This window comes from Lissotriton vulgaris, chromosome 2_1 (genome assembly GCF_964263255.1).
Source record: "Lissotriton vulgaris chromosome 2_1, aLisVul1.2, whole genome shotgun sequence".
Lineage (NCBI taxonomy): Eukaryota > Metazoa > Chordata > Amphibia > Caudata > Salamandridae > Lissotriton > Lissotriton vulgaris.
This window is the reverse complement of record NC_141687.1, coordinates 1,282,863,146-1,282,878,470: the sequence shown is the minus strand read 5'-3', so window position 1 is coordinate 1,282,878,470 and position 15,325 is coordinate 1,282,863,146. Positions and strand designations below refer to the sequence as shown.

Here is a 15,325-nt window from a genome sequence, read left to right as displayed (position 1 = left end):
CTCAAGACTTCATTCCGTATTTGGCTGATACAGCACCCCCAGCAAGCCAGCGACAAAAGAAATGGGGGACCCACACAATCCAGGGTTTGAGAACGCACATACAATAGGGCAATAGGGCTCCAGTATGGGTATAGGATTTGACCATGTTCCGTAGTGGAGGGTTTCTAGAAGTAAGCTCATAATGGGCAAACTGGCACCGCAGGGTGGGGGTTATGAATGGGCCTCTGAGAAACACATGGTCAACGAATCATGCCTAGTGGATTATTGTTGGTCTAAAAGAGAGAAAATGCACATTTCAACCACTGATAATAACATTGTGTCGTACTCTTCTAGAGTCGCTAAAATCAACAGAGATTTATAGGTACACTGTTTCAGGAAGAGAAGCATAAAAGGTAAAAATCAAACAACAAGGTAGAAACATAAGTTTTATTGCACACTGCGCTGGGATTTCCGAAAGGAGCAGGAGTGTTTTTTTTATTTTTTTTAGGTATTTTTTTCTGTTTTTTCATAGAAAAAGGTAATAACATTTTAAAGCGGGCGCAATCCAAAGCGGTTCTTGGTGGATTCAGGGCAGTGTATCAACATGCAGCGTCTCTCTCTGACAATTTTTTTTTTAAACCAACCTACAATATTTGGGGACGGGGAAGTCGCTGACTCTTGTGCCTCTTTTGAAAACATTGTGAAACATATATATATGTATATTTTTTTTTCTTAAATCTGAAACATCAAATCTTTGTGTCCTGGCTTTTTTGTAGTTCAGAGAAGAAAATAGTTTCATTTATACAAAAAAGTTCTTTATGTACAAGTCTTTTTTCTAATTGTATAAATAATGCAGTTTGTTTTCGTCACTGTTTCAGCTACACCAGTGTGTAGGATTTCGAGTAGGCCCCAGCACCTTGTTTTTGGGATCTCCCAACTCCCGAAGTACTCATTTCCAACAAAGAGTCTCTGGAGCCTCCCATTTTACTGTGAGCAGTCATACGGGGCTCTCCGCTGGCAGCAACAGGAGTGGTGTCAGCAGCTGCACTAGCTGCGGCTGCAGCAGCAGCTGTGGCAGCTGCAGCAGAAGCTGCACTGGCTAAATTTGCTGACCCCGGCATAGTTAGAGTTCTCTGAGGTAAAGCGGTTGTTGTGGAGGAGCTGGGGTGTGGTGGGACCAGCCCCTTGCTTGCTGGGTCCAGAGTCATGTGCCGGGCCTGTGAGTGGTATGAAGACCTGGCTATGTTCCTGATGGATGCCTCCCGCGGTGGAACAACAGGGCAAGGGTCATGAACATCGGTCTTTCGAAACATCGCCTCAGATTTCATATACAAGGGGAGATTGGAGTATTCACCTGAAGAGAGAGAGAGAGAGAGATAGAAAACACATTTTATGACACACGAAGTGAACAGCAACTATGGAGATGGTGGCTGTCTGAGTCAGGAAGTGGAAAATTACATTGGAGCTATTGGCACAGTCTGAGAAACAAAGTGTACAACTATGATGGATCAGGTGGAGGAGCCTGAAACAGGAAGTTTAGAGTATCTATAGAGCTAGTGAAACAGCCTGAAACAGGAAGGTTCTGGTAGCCATGAAGAAGAAGGCACAATGTGAGTCAGGAAGTGTATGGTAAATATGGAGCGCCGGTGCAGCCTCAAGCCATTGAGCTTGAGCTAGTGCACATACGAGACAGTAATGAAGGGTGGTGGCACACCTTGAGACACTAAGGGGCAGTAGCATTCAAATGGGATAATCAGTGCAGTATGAGACAGAAGGTTAATTCTACTTGTGGACCAGGTAGTAAAATATGATGCAGGAAGTGAACAGTAGATCTGGGTGTAGTGATAAAGCTTGGGACAGGAATTGAGCAGTAACCTCTGGCACTTTGGCATGTATAAATATGTGTCAATACACCAGATTCAGCCAGGAGGCACGTGATTCGTAAAGCCCCAAATTGCTAAATGTTACCTTTCTCTCTTCTGAAATTACATCCACTTCAAAGCAAGTCAGTGGGCAACATAAATTCCCAAATTAATTTGTCAAAATCTCGCTCTTTCTTTCTTCCAAATTTTGCCATCTATGGTATGGCTAGACAGGAAGTGGACGCCAACGGTGGGGCTAGTAGCACAGCATCACACAGGAAGTGAACAGTAATCACAGAACTACAGCACCAGGGAGTAAGCGTACACTAAGATTGGGGCTGGTGGTTAGCATGATACAGGCCCTGAATGCTAACTTTGGGGCTGGTGGTACATGAGGCAGGAAAGTAATGCAAACAATGAAACATGCACTAGAGAAAGAAATTTTTTTAAATTAAAAATTGTCTGGTGCTGGAACATGACAACCATTCACCAGAAGAAACAACATGACACAGAGAATTAAAGGGGAGCTGAAATACAGGTTAGTTGGCACGTTTCTAGGATGCAGCTCACTATTGCACACTAGGTCTACCTGCAAACTCACAAACAACTAATCAGTCAAGTGCTACCCTGTAAACTCTATGAAATTTGGAACCTTCCACAGAGTAAGCATTTAAGGCAAGTAAACATGTGGTCTATCATCTTCACTGTCTGACTGGGATACAAAATAGGCCCGGTTACCAAAACAAAATGCTCACCATTATTGCTCCAGCTGAAAAAGTGGCCCACGTTTGCAAATTACGCCATTTGTAACCATGTATGCTGTATGGGTATTTTGCTAGTTATGCATTTGTGTTTGCTGCAGTGATTGCTTGTGGTAATATCAGGGAAGAACATAAGTTACTTACCTGTAAACTGTGGTTCTCCAGTATTGGTGTCTTTCATAGATTCACATGCTTGAATATTCCCCGTCGTCGAAGTGGGAGTCCCACGGTACATAAAATAGCAGTAATATATGCATGTATATATATGAGAAATATTATAAATAAAATATACATACATATAATGCAATAAAAATGTAAACTTAAAAAGTACCATAGAACAGAATAGGCCCATTGAAAAGCCCAAGGGAGAATTCACTTTAGTAACTTATAGGAGTCATTATGTGTTGGTCCACATTCCAGCCAATCAGGCTGTAGCCTCCTCTAGAACCTTCTCCTCAGAAGCCCAAGTCCTCAGATTTTCGTAGCACAAGTAAGTATAAATGCTAGAGGAGAAGAGAGCCTCTGAGGGGAGGATGGGAGGGTCGCATGTGAATCTATGAAAGACACCAATACTGGAGAACCACAGTTTACAGGTAAGTAACTTATGTTCTTCTCCAGTATTAGGGGTGTCTTTCATAGATTCACATGCTTGAATAAGAATAGAAAGCAGTAAAACATACATTAGTCATAAAGGAAGATACAAATTAAGTTTAGGCATACCTTATCACTTAATAAGCAATAAAGAACCAAAACATGACAATACCTTTATGACTGGAGGCGGGTAGCAACAGAGGCTCACCTTTAATGGAAAAGATTCCGCAGCACCGCCTGACCCACTGCCGTATCCGCGGCATCTGTTGATTGCAGGCAGTAGTGCTTCGTGAAAGTATGGCTGCTGGACCAAGTAGCAGCTCTGCAGATTTGTCTTAGAGGTACCCCCGCAAAGAGGGCAGCAGAAGTCGACACAGCTCTCGTGGAATGAGCTCGTGCAGGAACAGGAAGGGGCTTGCCAGCCCGTTGATGACAATAGGATATGGCAGACAATATCCATCTGGTGATAGTCTGTTTAGTTACTGGTTGTCCTTTGCATACTGGACCATATGCAACAAACAATTGATCAGACTTTCTGAAGGCAGCTGTGCGTTGAATGTAAAATTTAAGACAGCGCTTCACATCCAGAGTGTGTAAGGAACGCTCCGCTGCAGATTGAGGTGCAGGGAAGAAGGTCTTAAGAACAATAGGTTCATTGAGATGAAAGTCACTGGGAACCTTAGGAATAAAACTGGGATTTGTTCTCAAGGTGACAGCCTCGTTGGAAAATTGCAAAAACGGTGGCTGTATAGTAAAGGCTTGAATGTCGCTGACGCGTCTAGAAGAGGTCAGAGCAAGTAACAGAGCCACTTTCCAAGTGAGGAACTTCAGATTGGAAGAATGGATGGGCTCGAAAGGAGGCAAAAGCAGCTGAGACAGAACTAGGTTGAGTCGCCATGAAGGTGGAGGCCGACGGATTGGAGGAAACATCCTAAAAAGGCCTTTGAAGAACTGTCTTATGATCCTGGAAGAGTACAAAGATGTTATGCCATCATGACGGAAACGAGAGATAGCAGCCAGAAAAACCTTAAGGGTAGAGTGAGATAGCCCTGATTTTGCTAGCGACAAAAAGAATGGCAAGATTTGTTCTGGCTGAGCACGCATGGGATCTAGTGATTTAGTGGAACACCAAGCGCAGAAACGCTTCCATTTCAGTTGGTAAGTTTTGACAGTAGATTGTGCTCGAGCATTTGATAGCACTGTCCTACAATCCTTGTCGATATTCATGTGTGCAAATTCATAGTACTCAGGTTCCAAGCATGAAGTTGAAGGTATGCTGGATCCGGATGGCATATTTGACCTTGATGCATTGTGAGAAGATGTGGCAGAGGATGCAACCGTATCGGCTGTGTCAGAGAGAACAGGAGGAGATCTGAGAACCAAGGACGTCTCGGCCATTTGGGTGCGATCAGGATCATCCGACATGGTTGGAATCTCATTCTGTGTAACAGACGTGGAATGAGCGGCAGAGGAGGGAATGCATAGCTGAAGGTGTTCGACCAATTTATTGAAAAGGCATTCCCACTCGACTCCTTGTGTGGATGCCGGCTCGCAAACGTTAGACATTTGCTGTTGAAAAACGTTGCAAAGAGATCCAACTGCGGTCGGCCCCACTGTCGGAAGATGTAATCCAACGTTGGTTGGTGTAGTTCCCATTCGTGGTTGTCCGAGAGGGCTCTGCTGAGCGCGTCCGCCAGCACATTGGCCACACCTGGTACATGAATAGCTTGGAGATGTATTTGACGTTGTAGAGCCCAGTCCCAAATTTCCTGTGCCAGCTGGGATAGCACGAGAGATCTTGTGCCGCCCTGTTTGTTGATGTAGTGCATGCTGGTGGTATTGTCTGTCTTCACCAACAATGTCTGTCCCTGCACTACTCTTTGAAAGGACTTCAAGGCTAAGAAAATCGCCAGTAGTTCTAAGCGATTTATGTGCCAAGTGCGCTGAGACGCTGTCCACTTGCCCCTCACTGACATTCCGTCGAGATGAGCACCCCAACCTTCCAGGGAGGCGTCTGTCGTCAGTGTCAGTGTTGGTTGTTCGTCCTTGAATGAACGACCTGTTGCTATATTTGGAGGATGAGCCCACCACTCCAAAGCTCTTTGCATGCGGGACGTTAGATGGATCTTGTCCTCGAATGACCCTGATACCTGCTTCCACTGGCTGTCGAGTTCTTCCTGAAGGACTCTCATGTGCAGCCTGCAGTTGGGAATCAGTTGAATGCACGAGGAAGCCATGCCGAGGAATGACTTGTACATTCGAACAGAAACGTACTTTCTTGACTGCAGGAATTGAACTTTCTGCAACATTCTGTTCTGACGTTCCTGTGACACGAACACTTGCCCTAGCCGAGAATCGAGCGAGGCTCCTAGAAAATCTCGCTGTTGAGAAGGGTGAAAGTGTGACTTCAGGCAATTGATGGAGAAACCTAAAGTTTCGAACAGGGATATGCAGACCTGTGTGTGTTCTTGTGTCAGTTGGAAAGTCCTGGCTTTTATGAGGCAATCGTCCAGATATGGATAAAACTGGATGTTCTGTAAACGCAGGTAAGCGGCCACCGGGGCTAGCATTTTGGTAAACACCCTCGGTGCCGATCGAAGGCCGAATGGAAGGACCTTGAATTGGTAATGAAATTGGCCGACTGTAAAACGAAGGTATTTCCTGTGCCTGGTGTGAATAGGCACATGGAAATATGCATCTTGAAGGTCTATTGTCGAAAAGAACTCTCCTGGAATGAGGAAATTCAAGATTTGAAGCAGGGTTAGCATCTGAAAAGTCTTTGACGCAATGAACTTGTTTAGAGCCCTTAGATCCAAGATGGGGCGCCACTCTCCTGATTTTTTCTTCACTAGAAAGAAACGGGAGTAGAATCCCTTGCCGCGTTGATCTTGCGGTACCAATTCTATGGCCCCTTTCCTGATCAGAAGCTGCACCTGGGCTAACAGTTCCCTGAAATGGGGAGAAGGTGGGCCCGAAGGCGGGCGAGCGGGGGGAAATTTCGTAAATTCCAGGGTGTGTCCTCTTGAAACTACATCCAAGACCCATCGGTCGTTGGTGATGTTCGACCAATTGCAGAAGAATTTTGAGATTCGACCTCCAAGATGCACAATCCTCTCACTGTTTTTTGCTGGTGTTCGCACCACCTCTGTAGTTGGACTTCCGCTGGTAAGGTCTGGAGGTGGATGAACGATTTTGGGACTGATAGGATCCTCTTTGCCTGTTGTCGTAAGTGTATCCTCTATATTGGCCCGTGCCTCGAAAAGTAGAGGTTCCTCCTCCTCTACCCCGAGCCCCACGAAATGGCCTCTTTCTGTATTGCAGAGTTGTTAAGGACTTCGCTGTGTCCGTGTCCTTCTTGATGAGTTCCAAGGCATCATCAACGTGCTTACCAAACAGAGACTCGCCATCGTAGGGCAAATCGAGCACTCTGGATTGAACTTCCGACCGGAAGGTTGTTGACTTCAGCCAGCCTTGGCGACGCAAAACTGCAGCACCCGCCAATTGTCGGAATCCAGTAGAGGCTATATCGACGGCACAGTCGATAATTTCCGTCGAAATCTTCTCTCCCTCGAGAATGATGGATTGTGCTTCCTCCCGGATGGAGTCAGGCATTTGGGGAAGTAGACCAGCGATCTCGGACCACATTTGCCGGTCGTATCGACCCAGAATGGCTAAGGCGTTGGAAGCTCTTACCGTTGTCGCTGCCATTGTGGTAAATTTTTTACCAATGGAATCCAATTTGCGGCCATCCTGATCCGGAGGGGAAGTTAGGGGTATGGAAGGATTTCGAGACCTTTTTTGTGCCGCCTGAGTGATCACTGAGTCTGCTTTAGGCTGAGACACTAAGCAGGCCGGGGAAGTAGGCGGTGCTTTATATTTTTTGTCCAGTCTAGGTAGAACGGCTGGAATGGAGTTAGGACGTTCCATTAACTTAAGACCCTCTTCCCATATGTGGTCAATAATGGGAATGGTATGAGTTTGACGTTGAGGCAAGTCTTTAAAGTCATACAGAAAACATTCTGCTTGCTGCGTTTCTAACGTTAGGTGGAACCTTTTTGCTGCACGAACCATAAGGCTGTGGAAACTTGCGATATCCACTGGTGGCGAAGTTCTCGGTGATGTTGGTGGAGTAGAGGGTGTCTGTGCCCTATAATTGTCCCAATCCTGCATTTCCTCATCATCAGTGTCATTATCTCCAGTGTGTGGAGTTTGACCCTCATTATCTGTATCAGGAGCAGCACCTAAAGGAGACGTAGGTGCAACAGTCGCTTGAGCTCGAGGCCTAGGTGCTGGAGACTGTGGTTGAAGCACTGGAGACTGAGGGCGTGGAGCTGGAGCCTGGGACCGCTGCACTTGGGGTGCTGGGGAAGGCGGTAGTGATGGTGGAAATCTACGATTGTAGTCATCCAGCATATGTTGTAGGTTTTTCACCATAGACATAGGAATTTGTGTAAAGCGTTCGTAATTAGGTTGTTGTGTGCTATCCAATGGAAAAAGGACGTTCCCATCTTCGACGGTATTATCCGCATACTCATCCTCATCGCTGTAGTCCTGACACTTTATGTGTAAATCCGATGGACTGGTTGCTGGTTGGTAAAGTTGATCCACTTCTGAATCATTTCCAGATTCCTCTGCTCCAGATTGAAATAATTTCTCCGGAGGTTGTGATCCACTCCTAATAGGACTTAACTGTATTAGTGGCACAGACTTGAGGGACGAAGTAGAGACCACTTTGAAGGTGGCAGCAGATTGTATGGGTTGTTGTGTCGTCGACGAGCCCGTCGACGAGAGTGGCATAGCCTTAACACCCTCCAGTTGTATTTTCGTTGGCACCGCTGCATCCGGCGTAGGAAATTTAATTTTGGTAGACGATGATTTTTTGGTCGTCGACGAGGCCATCGACGAGGCCGTCGACGAAGCCGTCGACGAGGCCGTCGACGAGGCCGTCGATGGAATCGCTGTCTTTGCTGTCGACGAGGAAGTCGTCGGCGGAGCAGCCGTCGACGGGGGGTTCATCATCTGCGTCGATGGTATCGTCGACGGGGCTGTCGTCGACGAGGATCCGGTCGTCGACGATGAAGCCTTGGTCTTCGTCGACGGGAGAGCCGTCGACGATGGATGTGTCGACGTTGGTTTCTTCGTCGACGGTTTGAGTGACGAGATCATAATAATTGAAGAGATGGGTCTCACCTCCTGGCTGCTCGTCGACGAGATGATCATCGTCGTGGCAGAACTAGTCGACATGGAAGAAGTAGTTGTCGACGTGGAAAAAGTAAAAACAGACTTCGTAGACGCTGAAGACGTCGACGGACGCGTCGACGAGCCCGTCGACGAGCCAATGCCCATTTTAGAAACGGAGGGCATGGTCTTGGGACGAGACGCCAGAGAACTAGGTCCCGTAGGCGCGCCCTGAAGCAAATCTTGTGAGGAGACATCCTTGGAAGATCCCAGCTTTTTACTCTTCTTAAGAAAAGGAGAGGGGATTTCAGTCTCAGACCCACGCTTCTGAGAGGATTTAGAAAAGCCAGATGACATACTCTCAGCATCGGACACGACGTTGTCAGAAGATTTCAACTTCTGTAGCCACAGAAGGAGACGAGCCTCTCTGTCCCTCAAGGTCTTGGGAGGAAATTTGCGACAGAGTCTGCAGGTAGAGACAACATGGTCCGGATATAAACAGTAAATACACTTACTGTGTGGATCCTCATGAAAAAGGCGAAGTTTCCCACAGGAAGGACAAGCCTTGAACAGAGTTTTCTTTGAAGAAGACATTTTGAAGAAAAAATATGAAGAAACTTGAAGAAACTGAGCAGAGCTCAGGGAGACTCCCTTCACACGACGTGCGGTAGAAAATCTGAGGACTTGGGCTTCTGAGGAGAAGGTTCTAGAGGAGGCTACAGCCTGATTGGCTGGAATGTGGACCAACACATAATGACTCCTATAAGTTACTAAAGTGAATTCTCCCTTGGGCTTTTCAATGGGCCTATTCTGTTCTATGGTACTTTTTAAGTTTACATTTTTATTGCATTATATGTATGTATATTTTATTTATAATATTTCTCATATATATACATGCATATATTACTGCTATTTTATGTACCGTGGGACTCCCACTTCGACGACGGGGAATATTCAAGCATGTGAATCTATGAAAGACACCCCTAATACTGGAGAAGTCAGCAGTACAAACCGACTCACCCGACCATAAAACTAGCCCATCAACAACAACAAAAAAAATGGCCCGCACACTGCCCTCTCAGACTAGGCCAGTGCTTAATTTGTAAAAAAAAAAAACATAAGTAGCAGGGCTCTCGTCAGAAGGCCACCGCAGCTTACACCACACATTGCCCCAGCTATACTGACAATGCAAGTAACAATGGCCCCTACATATGGACAGAATGAATTACAAACAAATAATCAAAACACCTGATAAGTGTAGGGCTATTGTCCAGCCGGACAAGAAGTTTTAATTACGCGTTTAAGTCAATAAAACAAAAATATAAGAACACTGAATTAACAAGTGGGCACAGCGGTGACCCACAACATACAAGACAAAACAACGAAAGCAATGGCCAAAAGGGCAAGGCTACAACAAGTCTGTGAACTTGTATTCAGTATTTACAGACGTGAATTTTCATAACCACAACTTTGCATTTTTACAATATTTCAGTATCATATTGCATAAGAGTTTTTTTCAAGTCGACGACGTTTCGATGCCTTATTAGATTGTGGACATCATCATCAGGACAGAGAATTAATCATTGTTGTCTTTTTTCAAAAATATCACTATGCCTTTCTGCGAGCATAGTAAATTCGAAATTAGAAAAGAATATCGGAGCAATAGCTAGTCACTCGAGGTGGTATCAAAGAGCAGCCTAATCAGAGATAAAATCGTCTGTGTCCAAGGTCTGGTCAAGAGCATAATAGCTCGTTTTGAAAGACTGGTGGCTCGGTAGCAGATACAGCAGTCTGGTGCACCAGACTGCTGTATCTGCTACCGAGCCACCAGTCTTTCAAAACGAGCTATTATGCTCTTGACCAGACCTTGGACACAGACGATTTTATCTCTGATTAGGCTGCTCTTTGATACCACCTCGAGTGACTAGCTATTGCTCCGATATTCTTTTCGAATTTACTATGCTCGCAGAAAGGCATAGTGATATTTTTGAAAAAAGACAACAATGATTAATTCTCTGTCCTGATGATGATGCCCACAATCTAATAAGGCATCGAAACGTCGTCGACTTGAAAAAAAACCCTTCTGCAATATGATACTGAAATATTGTAAAAATGCAAAGTTGTGGTTATGAAAATTCACGTCTGTAAATACTGAATACAAGTTCACAGACTTATTGTAGCCTTGCCCTTTTGGCCATTGCTTTCATTGTTTTGTCTTGTATGTTGTGGGTCACGGCTGTGCCCACTTGTTAATTCAGTGTTCTAATATTTTTGTTTTATTGACTTAAACGCTTAATTAAAACTTCTTGTCCGGCTGGACAATAGACACTACACTTATCAGGTGTTTTGATTATTTGTTTGTAATTCATTCTGTCCATATGTAGGGACCATTGTTTTGTAAAATATGTAAACTACCCAAGGTCCCTGCAACATACCTTTAGGGTTCCCTTGTCTTTTGAAAAACGACAATGAAAGTAACAACACAACTACTAACCATCACACTCCTACCAGTGTGACAATTCGGACTATTTCAGGCCCCGAAGCTATAGGAATGGCGTGGATGGCAGGTCGTAGTCATTTTTAACAGTGGCAGCTGGTTGGGAACGGTGGTGAGGCTAAGGGGAGGGAGGGGGGTTTAGAAGAAGAAAAAAACGACATCACTGTCGATGATCGTCAGCCAACGCTTCTCCTTCTTCAAGCAGGTACAGGAAGCAGACAGCCTCCCAGAATCCCCTGACCAATCACAGCGCTGCTAAGGCAGCGTTGGACTGGTCTGAGTGCCGTGCTTCGGTGCTCAGACGGGGACTGGGAGGCTAAGCAAGTTCTCCACCCAGGCTCTAATACAGCCTGGGTGGAGAACATGCAAAGTGTGCAAGACAGTTGGGATGGCAAAACCGTCTTGCGCTCTTAAGTGCAGCAGGAACCACTCCTCATCCCTCTCCCAGGAAAGCCCAACCCGGCTGGTTCCACAAAGAAAATAAAAATAAAATAATGTTTTTAATATTGCGTTATTATCATTTTCTTTTCCTACGTAGTGGTTTGACGCTCCTCCGCCTTAGCGGAGGAGCAGCCCCTGATTTTAATGTATATTGAATTAATAATTAACTGTTGTTGTGGTCATCTCTAAATTAGCCAGACAGCGCTACCTTGTGGCAGACGTCGCAAGCACTAGTTTTGACAATTAAGTGCTAGTGCCGAGCACCGGAAATCACTTCTAAAATTAAGCACTGGCCCAGCCCATCAGGCATTTGCTGACAGCCCCTATATTTCAGCCCGACCCGGCTTTACCCCTGTCCTGGGCACAGATGGTTCTTCTCGTTTGCGTTGTCTTGCACGACGCAGCCCTGTAGGAGTGCCATTCCAGCGAACAATGCACAGGCCCTTCTGCGCCCATCGACCCAGACCTATTATCTCTACCTGAAGGAGCACCCCTCCTTGTACAGTATGTGCTTCCCCATTTAACTCTGCACAAAAGCCATGTATCAGTGTCCCCCATCCTTGATGTCCTGGCGCAGCTGCCAGGCTTTCAAGAGGTGGGGTATGAAAAGCATAGAATAAAGGCAATGGGAAGACAAAAGCTCTGAAAAGCAATTTATTTTTAAATGTAATAGTAAGCAAGCTACAGACAAGTGGCAAAGCAAACACAGCAAGTATGAACGACTGAGTCGCCTGCATGCAGTGCATGCCTAGCTACAAGAGGAATCGGAAAGGCATACAGGGCAATCAGGCAAGATCAGGTCAGCGTGTGCGTGGGCTGCTTTTTTGGTGCTGTTTATGAGTCTGTATTATGGTACGCTGGATCGATTATTATTATTACTGTTGGTTTCTGTGATACAAAAAAATACATTGCCTGCAGCAAGCTCCAGCCCATGCAGTCGCCCTCCCATACGTTGCAAAACACAGTGTCTGTTTACAAATTCAATTTGCAAACGTGGGCCACTTTATTATCTTACAATTTCACTAGTGGGGACTACTTTTATTTTGGTGCCTAGGTATATTTTCAGGCCGGGTCCAACCCTGAACATATCAGCATGATGAGGAGAGGTGAGTACTGGAACAGAAATTAAAATAAACAAGCACTGCCAACGCCACTGGGTCTTAGCTTTGCGAAAGCTAATTACTTAGCCTATTTTATTTAGCAATGTTATACACCACAGTGGCTGCTGTTCACCATGGCTAAAAGTTAGTGACATAGAGGATAATGGAGTGGAGTGGTGCAGAGTTGGGTAGAGTGGAATGGAGTAGAGTGCCGTGGAGTAATGTCGGCGAGTGGAGTAGTGCAAAGTTGAGTTTAGTAGAGTATAGTGGTGTAGAGTGGTACAGAGAGTCATGAAGTGATGTATAGTGGAGTCGAGTGGATTAGAGTGCTACAGAGTGGAGCAGAGTGTCACAGAGTGGAGTGGTGTAAAGTAAGTAGAGTGGCGTGTTGGGGAGTGTTGTCGATTGGAGTATCGTGGAGTGTTGTAGAGTAGAATGGCCCGAGTGAAGTGGCCAAGAGTAAAGTGGCGTAGAGTCGAGTAGAGTGTCGTGGAGCAGAGCGTCGTAGAGTGGAGTAGCATTGAGTGTAGCATAGTTGAGAGAGGAGTGACGTGGAGTGGCACTGAGTATCAAAGAGTGTTGTAGAGTAGAGTAGTGTCAGAGCGAAGTCGGGCAGAGTGGAGTAAAGTCACAGAGTGGTATAAAATAGAGTGCCATAGAGTGGGAAATCAGAATGGAGTGTCATTGAGTGGAGTAGGGTGTTGTGAAGTAGAGTGTCGCAGAGTGCAGTAGCATAGAGTGGTGTAGTGTCGTGGAGTAGAGTAGAGTGGAGCCGCCTATAGTGGTGCAGAGTTGTAAAGTGTAGTTGCATATTGTGTAGTGGCGTAGAGTGGAGTAGAGTGACAAGTTGTTGTAGAGAGGAGTGCTGTAAAGAAAGTAGAGTGGAATATAGTGGAATGAAGTGTTGTAGAGTGGAGTGTTGTAGAGTGGAGTGCCCTAGAGGGGAGTGGTGTGGAGTATAAAGTGGCATGGAGTGGCGTAGAGTGATGTGCAGTGCCACAGAGCTGAGTGGTGTGTAGTGGAAAGGAGTGTTGTAGAGCGGAGTGTTGTAGAGTGAGGTGTCAAAGAGTGTCAGAGTATATTAGTGTCGTAGAGTGGAGTAGAGTGTTGGAGAGTGGAGTAAATTGGCATGGAAGGTGTGGAATTGAGTTGAGTGCCATAGAGTGGAAAGTCAAAGTGGAGTGGCAAAGAGGAGAGTAGGGTGTTGTGGAGTAGACTGTCGCTGAGTGGAGTGTTGTAGAGTGGAGTAGGATTGTGGAGTGGAGTGGCATGGAATGTGGCAGAGTGGAGAAGCACAGAGTGTCGTAGAGCCAAGTGGGGTAGAGTGTGGTAGTGTGTGGTAGAGTGGAATGGAGCAGAGTAAAGTAGAGTGTTATAGGGTGGAATGGCATACCACTGTACTCCACTTTACGAAGTGGAGTACAGTGGCATGGAGTGAAGTGTCACAGAGTGAAGTAGAGAGGAGTACAGTGTCAGAGCAGAGGGTCATAGAGTGAAATAGAGTTTTGGAGAATCACATAGGGTGGAGTAAAGTAAGTGTAACAGTGGAGTGGCATGGAGTGGAGTAGAGTGCCGTGGAGTAGAGTGTTGTGGATTAGAGTGGCAAAAAGTGTTGTGGAGTAGTGTAGAATGGAGTCAAGTGAAGTGGAATAGAGAGAAGTAGAGTGGCATAGAGTGGAGTAAAGTGTTGTAGTGTAGAGTGGATTAAAGTGTTGTAGTGTAGAGTGGAGTAAAGTGGAGTGTTGGAGAGTGGAATGGAGTATAGTGACGTAGAGCTGAGTGGGACAGAGTGGAGTGATATACAGTGGAGTGGTGTAGATTGGAGTGGCGTAGAGTAGAGTGTTTAGGAGCGGTGTACACTGGAGTAGAGAGGAGTGGTGTAGAATGGAATTGAGTTCAGTGGCATGAAGTGGAGTAGTGTCGTAGAGCAGAGTGGTGTAGAATGGATTATGCATGGTGTGGTAGTGCACTGCCATTACAGTCAACACATGTTCAATGGAATTTAGCATTACATTTGCACAGACATACAGTTTTACTGAAAAACTTTACAGCACACAAACTGTAATGAGTGGAAATCTGCATCACCTAGTGTATTCTTTTGTGTTGATCGTATTAAAATATTTATTTCCAAAACACTTCAGAATTACAAAAATAGTGTTTCATTTGTGCTTTCTTAATTCTAATATATTCTAAAATATTTTCACAGTTCATTTACTGGTATTTTAATTTTGTTGTGTGCTAATAAAAATAAACATCCTACAGCACTTTCTTTCACACCCCCAGTAACCAGCAAGATTGTCATATAAATCCTTTCACTTTGAGGTCAAGAAAGAAAAGCACAAGTTACTTACTTGTGTAACGATATGTCTGTAAGAGACATTAGTTAGTGATAGATTCCTTGCTTTAGAATATCCCCAGGCGTCAGAGTGGATCTGGAAAGTTTTCGTCCGCTGTACCCCTGCGCGTTGGTAGGCGTCGTCGTACGCTCTGCGTACGTCGTTGGCATCGTAGTCGCCGAGATAATGTCGCTGAAGCTACGTAGACATGCCCACGCACGCTGACGTCAGTTCTGTACACGCCTTTCCGCGACCAGGAACGCAGAGCAATGCAAGATACTGACCACTGGTGCATTGTAACTAGGGCCCTAAAAGGATGGCCTTAACCCTAGAAGTCAGTTCGCAGAATGGGGAGGATGGGTGGGGCGATAAGGAATCTATCACCAACTAATGTCTCTTACAGATATGTTGTTACACAAGTAAGTAACTTGTGCATCTGAAAGAGACATGTTAGTGATAGATTCCTTACCTTAGAATAGATACCCCAGCAATACCAACCTCGGTGGTGGGTCTGTGAAACAAGATCACACCAGAAAGTCAAAGAGCACAGAACAGCCAAAGAAGCAGTCTCTCCGGAATT

At 45.5% G+C, this 15,325-nt stretch overlaps 1 protein-coding gene across 1 annotated transcript in view; it reads right to left on the bottom strand.

Annotated features, from left to right (window-relative positions):
* Window positions 1-412: 412 nt before the first annotated feature.
* Window positions 413-15,325, bottom strand: part of DSCAML1 (DS cell adhesion molecule like 1) — a 630,702-nt gene continuing 615,789 nt past the window's right edge. The window contains exon 33 of the mRNA XM_086957025.1: window positions 413-1,333. Within this exon, the coding sequence (XP_086813151.1) occupies window positions 858-1,333 (476 nt within the window). The 3' untranslated portion in view covers window positions 413-857. The remainder of the gene's footprint in view (window positions 1,334-15,325) is intronic.